The 19,863-nt window shown below is 46.3% G+C and overlaps 1 protein-coding gene across 1 annotated transcript in view; it reads right to left on the reverse strand.

Annotated features, from left to right (window-relative positions):
• Positions 1–490: 490 nt before the first annotated feature.
• The window catches only part of LOC143522123 (alpha-1,6-mannosylglycoprotein 6-beta-N-acetylglucosaminyltransferase B-like), a 105,581-nt gene continuing 86,208 nt past the window's right edge, over positions 491–19,863 (reverse strand). Inside the window, exons 10-17 of the mRNA XM_077015852.1 lie at positions 17,009–17,142; positions 15,595–15,725; positions 11,199–11,354; positions 10,727–10,873; positions 10,000–10,116; positions 4,489–4,563; positions 2,465–2,727; positions 491–1,899 (exon numbers count right to left, since the gene is read on the reverse strand). Of these exons, the coding sequence (XP_076871967.1) occupies positions 1,701–1,899; positions 2,465–2,727; positions 4,489–4,563; positions 10,000–10,116; positions 10,727–10,873; positions 11,199–11,354; positions 15,595–15,725; positions 17,009–17,142 (1,222 nt within the window). The 3' untranslated portion in view covers positions 491–1,700. The remainder of the gene's footprint in view (positions 1,900–2,464; positions 2,728–4,488; positions 4,564–9,999; positions 10,117–10,726; positions 10,874–11,198; positions 11,355–15,594; positions 15,726–17,008; positions 17,143–19,863) is intronic.

The following is a 19,863-nucleotide window of genomic DNA, read 5'->3' on the forward strand; positions in this document are numbered from 1 at the left end:
TATTTCTTCAGACATTTTATTGAAAGCACATGATAACTCTGCTCATTGCTTTGTCCCCTACAAGAGTCATTGGCATTGCCATTAGTTCAGACAAAGTACTGAGGGTGTGACAATACGTGTCTGTTGTCTCGATCAGCACACACTCTGCATGAGGCTATCTATCAGCACTCAAAAGCAAAGTTTGCAATTGATTGGTAGCAGTTAGTGTCGCCATTAGCGGTTCCTGGGGCAATTTTCAGCCTGAAGGACATTTTACTGCATTACCTCTAGTTCATGAGGAACTTCTTGTGCCAGAGGACGTTCTTTTTGGCGTCACATCTGCCCGCAGTAGCACTGTGGGTAAGTGGTCAGGGTGCAGGCTGGGCTTAGCACACAAGCGCCCAGCAGAGCAAAGTTATTACCTGTCCATCCAACCGAACACAGTCTTTAATCTCCCCAAAGGCAGAAAGGTGTTTTTTTTTTTAAGAGGAATTTTGCTCTGAAAACACACACACACACACACACACACACACACACACACACACACACACACACACACACAGCTGTGTCATTGACTCAGTGTTTTGTTGGCTTCACAAAATAAGATTCATACGGGAGGATAAGGCCTATTCATCAGCACCTGAGACTCGTCCGGGGTAAAAGGATTTGGCTTATGAATAAATAATGGTCATTATAAACCCCTCACGACTCCATATGTCACTGGAATGACTTCCACAGTGTGGCTGCAGGTCTATTGGTCTTTGACCACTAGTGCAACTATCAAATCGGATTCTTTAAACCGCATGTGACAGCCTCTACCAATACATTTGTTTTTAATTAAAAAAAAGAGAAAAGCAATTCAGTAGAGATGTGTCTCTGACAAGGAGAAAAGGGGCAGTTAAGGTGATCCGGGTGAAGAGCAAGAGGCAGAAAGAAAAGAAACTCAGGGCTGCTTTAATGAGAAATGTGCAAGGAATGTGCGTGTCTTTGTTTTATTCGTTATATAAGTTATGTCACAAACCTGTATTCATAAAAATTCACAGCTTGCATTCAAACGGTGCTGTTAGCACTTCACTTCATTTAAAAAATATGTTTTTGTGTCCTCACTGTGCAGATTGAAGATTGCATCACCCAAAGTTAAGCACAGTCTATCAGACGTCTCCGAACAAGAATTTGTTTGAATCCTGTAGTGGAGTTTGATGGGTCCTGCACAGACGAGGGCAGGTTGCCACGGGGCAGTCCTATTGGTCGGGTTGGCAAAAGTTCTCCTTAAACAAGGTTACCATGTCCTCCCAGTATCCAATCCCCATTGGTCTTGGTTGTTTAACCTTTTTCCATGAAGCTACCTCAAATGTCATAGCGCTATTTTGGCTGTTTGAGTTAATCAGTCTAGGCTTTTAGCTGTTTTGTGATTGGCCATTAACCATGGTCCTGACAGAAAACATCTTCTGTGGAAAACTGTGCCCATACAATGGCTCTTATTTACTGACCACTATACGCTGTGACCTTGAGTAAGAACCAGGGAAGAGACAGAAATTGAAACGAGGTCAGCAGCCTCAGGTACACATCTTCTCTCCTATAGGCCTAGATCCTGCATCTCCTCTGCTAGGTGTTAAAAGAGCTACATTTCAGCAGTGACCTCAGGAGCTGAGAAGAACCAGGCCGTTCTGGACCTCTCCAGACTTGGCCAGCGGGTCCAATCGGACGACACCTCTCCAGTATCATAGACAGTCCCTGCACAGCGCCACCTGGCCTTGGCGGAAGTCTCTGCAGGGACAGACACGTCGGTATTTGGCTCCGAAGCCAGCGCAGCTGAACAGCAGGGGTTCCTTCTGCAGGCCGCACTCACGACGCGCCACAGAAAATGCTGGAAAGATGTGGTTGATCTCCAGATCCACCACCTCACACTGGACCTCCAGGCTGGAAGTTGTTAGGACAAAGAGGTTAGAGGAGGACAGGGTGAGATTAAGCATGCGTGGAAAGAGGAGTGCTGAATGGATGCTGAAAAAGCAAAAGGGAGAGTGAAAAAGAGCAGGAAGTGGTGCACTGGAATAAAGACCAGATGAAGGGACAGGTTAAACGAAGAGAGGTGGAGAGACGTTAAAGGCGAGACACTGAGGCGAGGCACAGGCAGAGCGAAACAGAGAAAGGATAAAGGGAAGAAAAAGATGTGATATCTCATGTGAAGTAACTAGACTCACTATGCTAATATACTATTCTATGACACTGCCACGTCTTTTACATAAAATGCATGACCTGATACACGATTCTCTTTATGCTTCCTGTAATGTTTGGAGACCAAGTCGAAGTTGATCAGTTCCTGTTACCCAGATCCAAAACCACATTTGCTACCAACCTCAAAAAAAAAAAAAAAAACCTGGAGCATTTTGATTCATAGCTGATCCACCACAACCCTCTGAAAAGTTGACTGAAATGTGCCAGAGGTCAGGTCAAAGGTCAGACAAAGGTCAGTGAAAGGACTTACCTGCTCAGTGCCTCCTTGTTGTTGATGAAGCGGAAGTAGGTGGCTTCGCACACCAGACCTGAAGTGTGGCAAGCTTCCACACACGACTGACCCTCTGCAGACGCTGTGAGCCTTAGTGCACTCAGCGGTGGCCAGCAGGGCGGCGCTGTGTTGTTGGAAGCCCAGCCCAGTAGTGTGGAGTTGGGCAGCAGGGTGAACAGACCACTTGGCCAAACCTTGGAGGCATTCACTGGGGGAAATGGATCCTCTGGACTGCAAAAGTCCTGCACGGCAAGAAGTAGATGAAAGGAGAAATCCATGTAGATGATTTTATTTTTTATGTATTTATGCCAAACATCTGTCACTGCCAGGCTGAATTTTAATTTCAAAACATGGAAGTAAATATTTTCTTGGATAATTGGCAGTGACTGCAAATGTGAAAATAAAAATGTTGGTAAGTGCTTGACATACTAAAACATATTCCTCATATTCCTCAGTAAATCAATGACAGACAGCAATGCAAATGATAACTTTACCTAAAAGTTCACACCTTCACATCATAAGTGCATACTGACAAGAAATCTCTCTGGGATGTGTGTCCTGTAAATGCAGCAAACTGAAATAAGGTCTCACATTTTCTCACGTTTTATATACTGTATGAGGTGTCAGTTCATTTCATCCAGCTAATCAAATAGCTCTAAACACATCAGGAGGCGGGCCTTACTGGTCTAAGGCCCGCCCCTCCCCCACCACAGTCACAACCCTCACGTCCCTCCTCTTCTCTTGACATCTAGTCTATTCACATTCTAACCTCAAATCACTATGGACTTGTTTTACAACAACCTGATACAATATAAAGCTTCAGTTCTATGACAAGTTAATGACAAGACTCGCCCTTCAGTACTGCATAGTTTGCTCGCATTTCAAAATAATGGTAAAAGATTAAATTCCCAGACTCCAGTGGTGTAATACTAATGTGTCGGGCGCCACGCCTGGACGTCATTCTTCAGTTCCTCTCCTTCCTCTCCCACTCCGACGCTAAACTGAAGTCATGTGCCATTTGGGCTTCCTTCTCACTTCCTTGCTAAATTATGCAGCGTTTTAAAATGTTTACGACTCATTACAACCTGGAGGTCGTTATGAAAACGACACTCAACACAAACAGGCCGATTAAACAGGAGCGTGTCACTACGGTTGCAGTCGCTAACATGACAAAGTAGTAAATCGCTTTAGGGGGGTTTTTGTCAAACGCGTGGTTACAGATGTGTGAAAATATGCCCTTAATGTTTTGATGGCACACAGAAGTCTATAGGAGGTGAAATGAAAAGAAAAACAAATCTAGAACATGCCCTCATCCCCTTCTCACTCTCTTTATTCTCCATCCACCCATCCTCTCACTTTACTCCTAGAACACTCCCTCATCCCCCTCTTCATCCTCCATCCACCCATCCTCTCACTTTACCCCTAGAACACTCCCTCATCCCCCTCTCCCTCTCTTCATCCTCCACCCACCCATCCTCTCACTTTACCCCTAGAACACTCCCTCATCCCCCTCTCCCTCTCTTCATCCTCCACCCACCCATCCTCTCACTTTACCCCTAGAACACTCCCTCATCCTCCTCTTCATCCTCCACCCACCCATCCTCTCACTTTACCCCTAGAACACTCCCTCATCCCCCTCTCCCTCTCTTTATCCTCCACCCCCCATCCTCTCCCTTTCAACCCATCACCATTTGTCCCTTAATCCTGTAGTTGCTGATACTGTTGGGGTTGGTGTAGCAGTAGGAGATCTGACTGTGGTCCCTCACGTGATCCTGTGAGATCATTAAACCAGTGTAGTGCCCTGAGGAGTCTGGTGCAGGCAGGAGGGTGATGGAGCCAGTGTGCAGGTGTCCGCATGCTCATGCAATTATGGGAATGTTAATGTTACAAATAACAGGAGAGAACCAGGGGGCAGGGTTCACACGCTGTGTGTGTGTGTGTGTGTGTGTGTGTGTGTGTGTGTGTGTGTGTGTGTGTGTGTGTGTGTGTGTGTGTGTACCCACCTGATGTTCAATGTAAGCATGTACTCTCTCAAGCATCCCCTCACAAGTATACTCATATGGCAAATAAGGCTCCACCTGAAACACACACACACACACACACACACACACACACACACACACACACACACAAACACACACAAACACACACACACAAACACCGCCTGTGTTCAGCATCAAGCCCTTGTTTTTTAATCATTGTTTGAAGCTACCCACCCCCTATTCTCACCATTATTATTCAAGTTAATTGCAATCAAAAGGTATTTTATCCCATTAGTCAAAACAGACAAACCCAGTAATTGCTAGACTCGTCAAGCTTAATCGCCTTTGGCTTCGTGGCAGTCAAGAACCACTGACTCAATAAATCACTTTCATTCTCCTTTGTCATAGACATACATTATGTCATACCTAAATGAAAATTGGTATCACACCACACACTTGATTAAGCTGATTCGATTTATGCAGTCTTCCACAAACAGTTTGGTCTCCACCGAAATGTCTTAAAATGCCAGGCGGTACTAGTGTGAAGACTTCAGAAGATGAAACAAGGATTGGAATGATGCCACTAAAATATGGGCATGCTCACTGTAGATTATTACAAAAAAGAGGTTCATAAATATTTAAACAGAGAATGGCTCTTCTGAGCCGATGTGATTTTTCTGTCTTCGCTGCAGTGCTGAAACCCAACGTGTCTTTCTCTCTCGGTGTGTAAATATCAATTCCAGCTGTCACAAGAAGAAACAAAGCATTCAATCTCACTATAGTACAAAGAAGAGGGAGGCTAATTGGTTGCAGGAAATTCTCACAGTAGGACCCTGCATGATTCACAGTGCTATCAACCAGTACAGCGTGACTGTGACTGTGGGCTGTGTCTGTACGGTGGCTGTGACTGTGGGCTGTACGGTGGCTGTGATTATGGGCTGTGTCTGTACGGTGGCTGTGTCTGTGATTGTGGGCTGTGTCTGTACGGTGGCTGTGACTGTGGGCTATACGGTGGCTGTGATTATGGGCTGTGTCTGTACGGTGGCTGTGTCTGTGATTGTGGGCTGTGTCTGTACGGTGGCTGTGACTGTGACTGTGGGCTGTACGGTGGCTGTGATTGTGGGCTGTGTCTGTACGGTGGCTGTGATTGTGGGCTGTGTCTGTACGGTGGCTGTGTCTGTGATTGTGGGCTGTGTCTGTACGGTGGCTGTGACTGTGACTGTGGGCTGTACGGTGGCTGTGACTGTGGGCTGTGTCTGTACGGTGGCTGTGACTGTGACTGTGGGCTGTACGGTGGCTGTGACTGTGGGCTGTGTCTGTACGGTGACTGTGATTGTGGGCTGTGTCTGTACGGTGGCTGTGTCTGTGATTGTGGGCTGTGTCTGTACGGTGGCTGTGACTGTGACTGTGGGCTGTACGGTGACTGTGATTGTGGGCTGTGTCTGTACGGTGGCTGTGATTGTGGGCTGTGTCTGTACGGTGACTGTGACTGTGGACTGTGTCTGTACGGTGGCTGTGATTGTGGGCTGTGTCTGTACGGTGGCTGTGATTGTGGGCTGTGTCTGTACTGGTGATACAAACACAGGCCCTTTGACCTGGAAGATGGCTGATTAGTGAAGAAATACTAAAATAATATAAGAAGATCTGCTGGGTTTCCATGAGTAAGCACAGCAGAGGCAAAACAAATGAACCGGATGAAACGAACACATTTGTATTGATGTTTTACTGGAGAGGATGGACGTCTGTGAAGTGTGAATGGATGGTGGAGGTTCTGGTGTGTGTGGTGTGTGAATGGATGGTGGAGGTTCTGGTGTGTGTGGTGTGTGAATGGATGGTGGAGGTTCAGGTGTGTGTGATGTGTGAATGGATGGTGGAGGTTCAGGTGTGTGTGAAGTGTGAATGGACGGTGGAGGTTCTGGTGTGTGTGATGTGTCACATGTCCAGTAATGACACAACACAGGACAGAGGGAAACTATGGAGAGGGCTCAATGGAGGAGGGTGAAGGAGGGGATGTTGGTGAAGGAGGGGATGTTGGTGAAGGAGGGGATGTTGGTGAAGGAGGGGATGTTGGTGAAGGAGGGAACCGGGTGAAGGAGGGAACCAGGTGAAGGAGGGGATGTTGGTGAAGGAGGGTACCGGGTGAAGGAGGGGATGTTGGTGAAGGAGGGGATGTTGGTGAAGGAGGGGACTGGGTGAAGGAGGGGATGTTGGTGAAGGAGGGGACGTTAGTGAAGGAGGGGATGTTGGTGAAGGAGGGTACCGGGTGAAGGAGGGAACCAGGTGAAGGAGGGGATGTTGGTGAAGGAGGGTACCGGGTGAAGGAGGGGATGTTGGTGAAGGAGGGGATGTTGGTGAAGGAGGGTACCGGGTGAAGGAGGGAACCAGGTGAAGGAGGGGATGTTGGTGAAGGAGGGTACCGGGTGAAGGAGGGGATGTTGGTGAAGGAGGGGATGTTGGTGAAGGAGGGTACCGGGTGAAGGAGGGGATGTTGGTGAAGGAGGGGATGTTGGTGAAGGAGGGGATGTTGGTGAAGGAGGGAACCGGGTGAAGGAGGGGATGTTGGTGAAGGAGGGGATGTTGGTGAAGGAGGGAACCGGGTGAAGGAGGGAACCAGGTGAAGGAGGGGATGTTGGTGAAGGAGGGTACCGGGTGAAGGAGGGGATGTTGGTGAAGGAGGGGATGTTGGTGAAGGAGGGTACCGGGTGAAGGAGGGGATGTTGGTGAAGGAGGGGATGTTGGTGAAGGAGGGTACCGGGTGAAGGAGGGGATGTTGGTGAAGGAGGGGATGTTGGTGAAGGAGGGGATGTTGGTGAAGGAGGGAACCGGGTGAAGGAGGGAACCAGGTGAAGGAGGGGATGTTGGTGAAGGAGGGTACCGGGTGAAGGAGGGGATGTTGGTGAAGGAGGGGATGTTGGTGAAGGAGGGTACCGGGTGAAGGAGGGGATGTTGGTGAAGGAGGGGATGTTGGTGAAGGAGGGGATGTTGGTGAAGGAGGGTACCGGGTGAAGGAGGGGATGTTGGTGAAGGAGGGGATGTTGGTGAAGGAGGGTACCGGGTGAAGGAGGGGATGTTGGTGAAGGAGGGAACCAGGTGAAGGAGGGGTCTGGGTGAAGGAGGGGATGTTGGTGAAGGAGGGAACCAGGTGAAGGAGGGGTCTGGGTGAAGGAGGGGATGTTGGTGAAGGAGGGGATGTTGGTGAAGGAGGGTACCGGGTGAAGGAGGGGTCTCTTTGAAGATATACCAAGGACCTAACAGTTACCTTCACCTCTTTACTGTACCCAACTTAACAGAAAGGTGAAAGTGTGTGTGCTTGTGTGTTCCTGACTGTGCAGTACACTGGAGAACACGGGTATTATCCAGGATATCTTACCTAGTGAGGATCAGCAAATTGGTCCTGACAAGGTAAAGTGCTTTTTGCAAAAGCTATGGGTTTCATATGTTTTTATTTGAAAGAGCAGAAATATTCGTTTGGGGCTCAGGTGTTTGTGTGTGTGCGGACAGCATAGCCACTGAACTCATTTTCTATGTAAGTTTACATATAAGGTGCACGTTTGTGTTTGTATTTTGTGATGGCTATGGTGAACTGAACGTCACTGAAGCACATGTACTTCACATGCTTGATATAATTTCACACAGACACACACACTAAGCACACACCCACTGAGCTTGAACATGTTTGACAACATCGAAAAGGTTTAGAGAGCTTTCTCTCTCTCTCTCTCTCTCTCTCTCTCTCTCTCTCTCTCTCTCTCTCTCACTTCACTTCACACCCCTTGCATTTATGCTCACAGGCTATTAACACACACTGCTATACGTCTATACATAAGGATCTTTACTTAGTGTTCCATCCAAGCAAAAATCAATTATTTCTTTACAAACATATTAGAATAGTACTATAATAAAATAGCACTATTTTTATTACTACATAAAATATATAGTTCATCAAATTCACAGACTGGCTGTTTGGCCTTTCCTTCATTATTTTGAAGAGATTTCCTCTAATACTTAGTGCACAGGTTCCATTACAATCAACGTGTACTTTATAGTCACATTTTCACAACAGTGCCCCCATATCTCTGGGTTCTGCCTCGCTCGGCTCTCTCAAATGTTTAGCTTCAGCCGGAGTCATGCGTTCATGCAGCTCCACCAGCACCGGTCCACTAGCACTGGTCCACCAGAACTGGTCCGCCAGCACCGCTCCACCAGAACCCGTCCGCCTGCGACGGGGCTTCGATCGATGAGCCCAGTGGCGCCAGGAGCCCAGCCGCGCCAGGATCGATTGGCACGTCGTTCACGCGCAGAGAGGGGTTATGTGGGCCCCATGCGGCTAATTAATGCTTTCCACCGCTAGCCCCCACTCCCTCCACCCACCTCCACCCACACCCAACACCATTACCTCCTCCACCCAAGATTCTGACAGACATGTGATGGGACGACACAGGGAGGGCCTGGCAAATGTGTTTCTCTGGTCAGTTAGGGACAATTTTAGCTGGATTTTAGTTAGTCCTTAATGGAGCAGGTGAGATAATTAAACCAACTGCTCACATTAATCAGGTGAGTGGTTCAATAAAGGGAAAACACAGTACAGCCGAAAGACTACAAGACTGAAATATCTCATCTGAGCCTGTATGTCTGTGAAATTGCTGGTTATGAATCTATGACAGCAGCAAAGATGACAGCAGCAAAGACCTGCAAAAGAATAATCCTATGTTTGTAAGGAGCTTTTTATTCCATTATAAATCATTCTAAGAGCTAATCTGGAGTAAAGCCCCATTTTATAAACACTTCCATTACACAGTAATCAGACTGAGGCTGATCTCATCGAAATCTTATTTACAATGAATGAGGTGCATTAATTATTTCAACAACTCATTCAAAAGAAGGACATCAGCAAATAATAGACACATAATGGTTAAATCTCATTGGTCTCTCAGCTGGAACATCTGTAATCAATTGAGATAGAGCCACATTCTAAAAAAAAAAAACAAACAAAATACAACAAAAAAACTAAAAAAGCCAATTGGAAGCGTATAGATTTCCACATAGATTTCTCAGCACATTTCTGAAACTGCACCACCATTTTTCCGTATGAATAAACACAAACAAGAAGTGTTGTCACACATTAAACAACAAATACTAATTTTGTAAAGTGTATTTCTGAATTTTATGTCTAATGCATGCTAACAGTTTTATGCTTGATGATTGAGCAAGAATGGATTCTCAGTCCTTCCAAGTAAATATGCTTTTAGAATACTTTGTTCTTGAATGCTATAAGTGGTTCAATTAATAAGCAATTATCAGTATAAGCATTATTTCAGAAGAAATTACAATATAGTACCACTATAATTAAATAATAGAGTGGAAGTATTGTATAAGAATTACTGCAAATTTAATTGTTTTTAGTGAGAAGTGGCTAGATACCAATGGCCATAGATGGAACATAGATATGTAACCTAAAGATATCCACTTACAATAATCAGCCACGTTTTTTAATGCAACTATCCTGCATGTAACAATGAGCTGTGACATCACCTTCGCTCTCATGATCTCCTGGACTGCAGTCTCAAACTCCTCAGAGTTGTTGTAGTCTACAGTCATGACGTGTGGTCGTCCAATATACTGCTCAGCATAGGGGTGCTGAGACCACACCTGCAACAAATTAACAACGTATATTCCTGACCCACAATCTGTACAGGCTTCACACGCGTAGCGGTTGAAATTCAAATAGCATTGAAATTGTACTTGAGCACATCTGTGAGAACACTATATTTTTCTATAAAAAACAACACTATAAAGGTTCAATCCCCAGCTGTCCAAAATGTGGTCACTATAAGTCATGCGTTCTGTAGTCTTGAATAACAGAAAAATTTACAGACTATTATGACAGGTCTTTGATAAGTATTCAGCACACACGTCTGCTAGCCTCTGTCCTAAGCTAGCCTGTCAAAGCTGTGTACTTCACCGACTAGGTTCTGCTGGGAACAGTTACGAATTCACAGGGAAAAGAACATCATTTTATAATATTCCCAGAGGGACAGAGGGTTGCAAGGGTTAGAGGGTTAGACATAGCCCTATTTAAATCAAAAATAATTTCATTATGTTGAAATTTGAAATGAATGAAAGTTACAGAAGCCACTTAGCATAATTGCTATACGATAAATTATGCTAGCAGTGTAACATGCTAACAGTTAACATTACGTAGAAACTTAGGGATCACTTGGACGATTAGGGTAATTTGTATCTTACAGGGATGACTCACCTGTCTGGACGTAGGTTTCCCCCTGAAAAACTCATGATTGAGTGAACTGTGGGGAGGATGAAACTTGGGCTGCAAATAAATGCATCCATTGGCTATTGCTTCTAAGGGGGCAGGTCCTTCGTAGGGAAAACCAAAACCAATGAATAGCTGTAGGGAATTAATAAAAAAATTAGCATATATAATAATGTATAGGTACAGGGCCGGAGTGGGACACTTTTTCAGCCCGGGAGTTTCATGTCCAAATCCGGCCCAAAATTATTTTTCCCTCCCAATCGGCCCAAACTAGAGACTGACATGAGCCGGCCCATTGGGAATCCTCCCGAATCTCCCGATTAGCCACTCCGGCTCTGTATAGGTATACAATAATATATAACAAAATTTACAAGATCGTCATGCATTCACTAAATTCACTACATCCTGATTGAGCCATCAGGGTGATCAGGACGTGGACTCTGAAAGTGTAAGACATTACCTTAGCTTTGCGCAGGAGTTGCTGTAGTTCTTGTTGGGGAAGAAGTCCATGGTTCTTAACAAAGGCAGGCACCTCCGGGGGGCGCTGTGTCTCATAGTACACAGTCCCATGTATCTCCATATAGCGATGGAGGATCTGCAGGAACTTCTCCTTGCCCTGGAAATTGCACATATGCATCTGATACAGCCCAGACGCCCGTGCCTCAATAACCACAAACATTCTGATGTTGATGCTCTAAAATGTCCATGAAGGAGAAACGTCAATTCAAATTAACCAATCAGGGGACTTTGCACCAACCAAACACAGGACACACTGACTTAATGGGATGGGGAGTAGTGATCTGAGGTGGTCCAGATGTGCACCCATGTACCACAAATGGAGGTGAACACCGAGATCCACACAGGTGTTAGAAACAGACCGCAGTGAGACTCCACACCGGCCTCTGTAGTACACATTTACTTTATATTAACATCAGTATGTACTGACACATTCTTAAATATCATCCAAACAGATTCTTAAATTGCCACGCATTTAAAGCAAGGACCGAATGGCTATAGCCTATATTGTCCTCTGAACCACAGCGGAGAGAGACCCACCACGCACAGGCCTAGGGTTACGTTTCCAAACCTTCTAAATGTCACCTGGTGACACATCAAAGATCTGGCCAGCACCTCAGCCTGCACCTGCTCCTCGTGACAACCGCTGTGGCAGCAAGCGTGGCAGGAATGTAAAGTAGGCGTTTGCTTCTGGACAATATGCTTGCATATTTTAACGGTTTCCAACGCGGCCCGGGCTAGTAATAACGGCAGAGGGCAGGGGTAAGCAGAAGAGACTAGAAGATAGATGTATTAGGTGCCAGAGGTTCTTCGACTCAGCTATGGGGGAAAAATTCACCTCAGATTCAAATAATTGATTAATTATGAAGCCATTCATCATTTGAATCAGGCAGGCAAATCCAACCGCGGTGAGCTCCTGCAGCTAGGGATAAAGACGTTTTGGGAATCTGCGGATATGACTGAATCGCACTGGCCGAGACACACCTCATGTCTACAGTGATTCCCTTTGCCGTTCCCTTGCCCCCTGTGTCGTCATGCCGACTGGAGTCTGAATTTAAGGGACACTTTCTGATACTTCTGTTGAATCTTGGGGACAGCTTGGGGCCTTTCCAGTGAGGAAATGGAGGGGATTAGAAGCACAGCCTTCAACACGAGAACACGTATCTCTGGATTAGCCGTAAGAGGAGGAACACGTGTGAGCCCCTCCACACTGGGTCAAAGTCTCCACACAGCGCATTCTCATAATAGGATTTAGGGGCTTTCAAAGTAGCAAAAGAATTAAACCAGGAATCTATGAGAAATACATCACAGTCTTCCGCTTCTTCTCAGACACTCTTAGCTAATGTTAAAGCAACCAAAATGTGGGAGAAGGGATTTTAAAAAAGAGACAAAACCCATTCTGTGTCCACACTGTATAGGAACGCTTCCTGCATGCTAACTGACTGGTGACTAATTTCAATGAGGACAACCAAAGGTTAAAATCATGCAAATGATTTCAGTTCATGCATGTATGGTTCCATCTGGGTAGGGCCAGTGGCACAAGTTTGTTTGGGAGTCACAATCGAAACCCTTGCAAGTGCTATGTGTACGATCAAGGCCTCGCTACTGTGTTCCAGGGTGCTGCTAAGAAGCTTAACACTTATTGCACTGTGCGGCCTGTAGCTGTAATTGGAGGCCAGGGGGATCGATAGCTTCCTCGGCAAAGATTTTCCAAGCCAATTAGAAGATTATCTCCAGCACTAACTGCACAAGACAGGAAGAATTAAAGGCAAAGAAAATGTTGCCCAGGTGAAGGCAGGCGCTGAAGGCCTCAACTACCGAGGACTGAAACGAGAAGCTTCTCTTCTGGTGACTCTCTCCTGTCACCACACATTTACATGGCGGTACGAAGACCTCCGTCAACTGACACTAATAGCAGCACATAGCCACTTTGGTCTAAGCTTGGGCTCAAGGACTTGTCAAACAGATCTTATTAATCCAAGCTGGAGTCCTAAGAGAAGGTTTACACCGCGCTGTGACTGCCTGGCTAAAGGGTGACAATAATCTGAGGCATTTGCAATCTGGTGCACTAAACTGAAGGCCTTCTCTTGATTTATGCAATTATACAAATGGGAAATACAAAATTAACAGCTGCGCAGAGGAGAAAGACCTCAGACAAACAGAACTGATGGCTTGAGACACTCATAATTACTTTAACAAGACGTAAATGGCTTCTAAGCAGTCATTTTATCTTTGAGTCTAGTAAAGCTTACAGCTTAGCCAGCGGGAAAGTGCTACTACAATGAAAACAAATAAATGTTATTTAGTTGCAGACTCCCGCACACACACACCTGCCTTCATACACACAAAGTCCCTGCAGGTGAACAGAAGGGCAACATGTGTGGAATCTGCAATTGAAATAATTGGACAGAATGAGCGTGCCGGACCCAGAATGCTGTAGCTGGGCATGTGGTTGGGTGTTCAGTGCCTCCAACAGCTGTCCACATTATAACCAAACCCATCTGACATTCACCTCCTGCTCACTATCTTCTGTTAAAGTCTGTGGTTTACTGTATGGTAGTGGGGTTAGGGTGGGGGCGAAGAACAGAAAATGAGAGAGAGAGAGAGAGAGAGAGAGAGAGAGAGAGAGAGAAGGGGAAATAATGATAGAATAATAAAGTCTGAAAACAAAAAGGGGTTACAGGAACTCTGGGATGAAAGGAATAAGAGGAAAGGAAAATTAATATAAAAGTATAAAATGGAAAGTAAAGTGAAGAGGTGCATGGCACAGGAGAATAATGAATAAAGAGAATACGGGGAAATGGAAAGAGGAGGGAGGGAGAGAAGGTGTAAAGATATGTGAGAGAGGAGAGAGAAATTAGGACCTTAAGTAGAAAGGACTGTGATGAAGACAAAAGACGGGGCATGGAAAATGATGGATAGGAAAACAATGGCTGGTGGACATTGATGAAGAGGTCTTCATGCATACAGTGTAAGAAGGTCTCCTCCGTCTGAGACTCCTTCCACGTACAGGTGCCAACAATTTACTGTCGGTGAAATCAAAACGCTGAGCTCTGCTGTTTGCGGTCGAGAGAAAACAAAAATGTGGTAGCATCATCGGCACGAACGAGACAATCAGCGGTTCCGATTACAGGGCCAGAGTCAACAACGCAGAAATCAATCCAGTTCCCTCTAAAAGCCAGAAAACCTCAGCTCCCTGACCCATTTCAGTAAGAACGCCTGCTCCAAGAAAGCTTATCGATCAACGTAAATTGCACTAGAAGGTAGCCACAACCTGAGGCGAATGCACAGCCATGGTAAAGAGCAGCAAGCCATCAAAACAGACTTAAAAAAAAAACAAAATCTCTGTGTCAATCATAGTGGACAGAAATACACTGTGTATAGTTGTTGCCTCTGGGCAAAGAATGTTCAGTGTGACAGAAAATGAAAATGGGAGCTGGAACTAAAAATGTTTCTCAATCATGAGGAAATGCATCAAAAATGGACATGACCAGCAAGATGGCAAAAAGACGTGTGGCAGCAGACTCACCTGAAGCTGTATCCAGGTCAACCGTTCCAGGATGGAAAGGAGAGGGGAGGAGAAGAGAGGAGAGGGGAGGCAGGTTAAACAAAACCTCCTCTTTCTCCTCTTCTTAAAATCTGCACCTAAATAATGTCTGACTTGGAAACTAATTACTCAATTTGACGCAGTCTTGAAATAAGTGGAATGCTCTGGGTTTTGCATGAGACGGCTCTCCACAAGAGATCTTCGTCAAACAGCCCACAGAACAATGCAGCAGAGCGGAGAGTAAACCGGCTCTTAATTAAAGGCAGATCCTTCAACTTTATCTCAGGCTCTGTGAACAGATAAAGCTATCTAGCAGCCTGGAAGGGCCTCCACAGACTCGTATTGTGTTTGGAGAGTGGAAGCTTGTTAGGTCATAGCTGTCGTTAAACAATTAGCTGCGTAAATTCTATTAGCGAGTATCGACAGTGGGGCTTGTAGTGCTAACTGAGGTATATAAGAAAGAAAATATACGATACTCTTGGCCCGCTTGTCCCCTGACGCACTGAAGGGTTAAAATCATTGTAAAAGTCAGAATTGTGTCTTTGTGTAGTTAAGAGGCTTTAGGAAAAACCCATGTGTAGTGTAAAGTAAATGATTTTGTCTTGTAGCCTAAGTATTAAAATCGGTCCTAGCGCTCGAAATAAAAACTTGAGTTGAGCTGCGTCTGAGCTGGTAGGGAGATATTTTATGAAATGTATCTTTTCCCAAGCAGTGTTGTCAGAAGGCTCCAGAGCGAGATCGGGAGGCTGCTCTGTTTTTGGGTCGGCGGTTCTATTTCGAGGGCTGTCCTCACCTTCCACATGCTGGCCTCCTTGCCGTACACAACCGCCACGTTGTTGACTTTGCTCTTCTGCACCCTGTGCCTCTCCGTCTCGTTCAGCTCCTCGGACACGAACCCCATGAACGAGTTATCCGGAGTGTGGGCTGTCGCAAAAGACGGGCGAGACCACAGTCAGCTCACTGTGTAAAAGTTGGTATGCTAGATTCCCGAAGCAAATTCTTTCAAGACGCCCCGGATACCAAGAGCTGCAATCCTGGCTCGCTGTGAACCGAGACTCCAGTGCTTTTTATCATTTCCAACAGCACTTTTAAAGGTGGCTCTCCTCTTCTGTCAGTGGATTCTTGATCCTCACCGCACTGCCGATTCATTTTTACTGAGCAGTGTGCACCCACCCTTCAGACTGCTGAAAGTTCCCTGTAGGTGCGACTAGTTTGTCTTTTGGTTACGGAATTGTTGTTTGCTTGTTTACAGTAAATCAACACTGCAAGTATTTCTGACTCTTAGATTCCATAAACAGTTTGATTTAAAGAGTGTGAAACCTCTTGCATTTCCAGCTTCTTTCCATTTTTTTCTATTTCAAGTGACATTAGTTTCAGTGTGTGTGTGTGTGTGTGTTTGGGAGGGTGTCTGTCTGTTAGCAACAGTGGGACTGTCAGTAAGGCAGGTGACACAGAATGAGCCGTGAACAACTGGAGTGTGACCAGAGTCAGGGGCAAAAGATCCAACCAGCCACTGCAGGTCCACAGAGACCCATTGCGCTTCTCAGAAAAGCACACATGCAAGCTGTCAATGAAGACAGGCTTTCTCTACACACACACACACACGCGCGCGCACACACACACACACACACACACGCACACACGTCTACACATCATACTACGCACAAGCTTCTTCCTACAAACTCCTGCCCACCAGCACCTACGCAAGTCTGCCCGTGGGAATCAGATGTGAGCAGAAGTTTGATCGCACTGGCTGACACAAGTGTCAATTATAAATGGGTGATTTTCCATGTGGCTGGAAAAAAATACACAAAAAATGTACACATATAATGTAAAATATTCTTCCTCACTCATTTTCAGGATGGAAATGAGTGAGGAAGAGGCAGAGAGGATGAAGGTTAGGGTGACTGCAGTAGCTGCAGTACTAGATTAAGGGCACAACAGTATGTTAACAGAAGGGCGGCGACATTGAGACCTGCTGCTCTCCATGGCCTTTGTGAATATTGTGTTGCTGCTGGCTCTGACTTCACTGCCAACGAGCTAGCTGCTTCATTTATTTACGTATTACCTACTACCTATTACCTTATGATATATAACATCACTGTGAGTAATATAGATATTTACAATTCAAAAATAATAATTACAAATTAAAATGAAAAGTATCAGTATCCGTATTAAACTAGCACTTACGTTAACAGCATACTTACGAAACATGGTCATATACTGTCTGGAGTTGAGATTCCAGTAGCCCCAGTTGGTCCTGTAGCCATGTAAGGTGGCGTATTCCTCGTGATTATAAGCGGGTTCCGTCCCGAACGTGTCGATCACCCGAATGTGGCACCTTGAAAGACGAGACATTCAGACTTTATAGTAACTCCACACATGAATGACCAGACCACGCCAACTACACTTCGCTTGATGTAGCCAAATGAATCGAACTGCGCCTGCCGATTACCTCCCGAGAATAAAATATTCCCACTATTTTCCAACGAAAGACTTAAAAGAGCTTTTGAAAAGGAAACTCTCGCATTCCAGAAGGCTACAAGCTGTATACGTTGGTAATTTGTCCTGTGAAACGAGGGAAACGTCAGTGGCAGAGCGCTCTCTGTCACCTCTCTAATCTGAAGCTCGGCTGACAGCTTAAGAGACGGCACAGCGTACAGACAAGACGGCTCGGCCGTGCGGAACCGCAACTTTCTCTTTGTGCCCTCTGAGCACAAAGGTCCCGCAACGGCAGTCTTGCCCCCCGACGGCAGTCTTGCCCCCCGACGGCAGTCTTGCCCCCCGACGGCAGTCTTGCCTCGCAACAGTCTTGCCCCCCCGACGGCAGTCTTGCCCCATGAGGGCTGGGTCTGCGACAAGCTTCTCCACAGAGTTATCGCACCAAAGAAGTCATTTAGGACAAAGGCCCGTTGCCGATCGTACTGACAGAAGCCAGGCCGTCCGGGGCCGCTGCGGCCATCTGTGAGATAAGAACACACTTTAATCAGCGATACTGCAGAAATAAGGGCCGGGCTGGGCCGGGCTGGGCCGGGCTGGGCTAGACTGGGCTGGCCGGGTGATCTTGAACACCGAGGACCTATTCAAGTCCTTCTAAAAGGCAGATGTATCTGAAGTGTCATGCTCCCAAGTTACACCAATGTAATCACACACAGACTAGAACTCCCCATATAAACTCAAACAGAGGGCATTCGAGGAGTTTTAAATGTTGATGAGTTGTTTAATTATTGTTGATTTAGTTATTTCTAAGTTTATTCATTGTGAGTCTGTAGCAAAACCAGATAAGATACCCTGTTAGCCTGGGGCAGACATTGCCTGTAGATGGAGCCTTTTGGCATTAATACTTAAAGGCAGAATACCGCACTGAGATCTGAGATGTTCCAAACTAGGGCCTAAAGCCCTCAGAACTCGCAAAGAACTAGAAATCTCTGGGGTAGGAAGCAAATGGTGTTTTGTTGATTTTACAAAAAGATTTGTGAGCTATAAAGGCACTGGTCAGACTTGGAGAGCCAAAGAACATTTCAGGAAACATTTGAATGTGTGTGTGTGTGTGTGTGTGTGTGTGTGTGTGTGTGTGTGTGTGTGTGTGTGTGTGTGTGTGTGTGTGTGTGTGTGTGTGTGTGTGTGTGTGTGTGTGTGTGTCAGAATGCTTGCTTTTGTGTCTGTGGAAGTGAGTCACTTTGATCTGCTGACCTGAATGTTTGGTTTGTACTTTGTACTTACAAATAAACCAGCCCCAAAATAAAGCAGTTAAGAGAACCTAAAGACATAATTGTTAGATAAAGACTAAATAAGGCTCGTTAGCACAGTGGGAACATTAGCTTTCATTTCATCATAGTTATGGGTGCCAGTACCTTTGATTTGTACAGATTTGATTTGTAGAAAGATCCCTGACATACAGGAACCTCGGGACATTCAGGACATTTAAACTAAAAAACAAGCGGTTCCTGTAGGATCTCACTTGTGAACACACTCTGCCTCTCTCCAGGTCGCCCTGGAGACTGTAACCCAGAGGTCTTTTCTCCACACCTTCCCATCAATCAGCCTTTACCACGGTAACGCCCCCTTTCATTATCTTATTTTAACGGCCCTGTGCCACCCCAGTCTCCACTACATTAATAATGCATTAGGGTCATATCCGCACGCCTCCACCGCTACACTTCAACATCCGTGCATGTTAAAGACTCTGAATGTTAATAGCGGCGGGGTTTTAATCCAAAGCTGGTCTCTCCGGCGAGACCCACGGGTCACAGCGTCCTCCTGTAGACTGGACACAGCACAGGCTGCTGCATACACAGGAACCGAACGTACCAGACCGCAGACGCCTAAACCCATAAAGGCCTCCATCAACATACATGTGCATAGTGGGTTACAGTACAGACAGGGTTTAATTTGTAAATCAAACGATGCCGGAACGCATATTAACCTGAGCGAGGGGGGGAGGGGGGCGGCGAACGTAAGTTGTTGAGCGGGGGGGGGGGGGAGCTAGCCAGAGCTAGCGAACTAGTAACTCACGCAATACGTGAGAGTTGGCAGCCCTGCGGACAACATAAAATGTTACCGGATCGAGGCAGACAGTTACCGGAACGCACGCTTCAAAATTAAAGAGTTCCCGGATCCTGTTCCGGCAGGATCCGGCTCAAATTAAGCCCTGGTTACAGATACCCAGAACAGGCAAGTAGAGCTGGCTGCTACGTTGCAAATGGCCACCGACCGCCAGGTGTGGAGGAACGGAGGTGTGGAGGGACGGAGGTGTGGAGGGACGGAGGTGTGGAGTGACGGACAGAGGCGGTCTTTGCATAGAGGCGTGGCTAGGCAACTGCCTTGGGCCCCTCCCACTGCAGCCCACTGTAGGGGCCCCCTGATTAGCTGACTTATTTCTCGCATATTAATGTTGATGGGCCCCCTAGCTAAATTCGCCTTGAGCCCCCAAATTGCTAAGTCCGCCACTGGTGACGGAGGTGTGGAGGAACGGAGGTGTGGGGTGATGGAGGTGTGGGGTGACGGAGGTGTGGAGGAACGGAGGTGTGCGGTGACGGAGGTGTGGGGTGACGGAGGTGTG

This window comes from Brachyhypopomus gauderio, chromosome 8 (genome assembly GCF_052324685.1).
Source record: "Brachyhypopomus gauderio isolate BG-103 chromosome 8, BGAUD_0.2, whole genome shotgun sequence".
Lineage (NCBI taxonomy): Eukaryota > Metazoa > Chordata > Actinopteri > Gymnotiformes > Hypopomidae > Brachyhypopomus > Brachyhypopomus gauderio.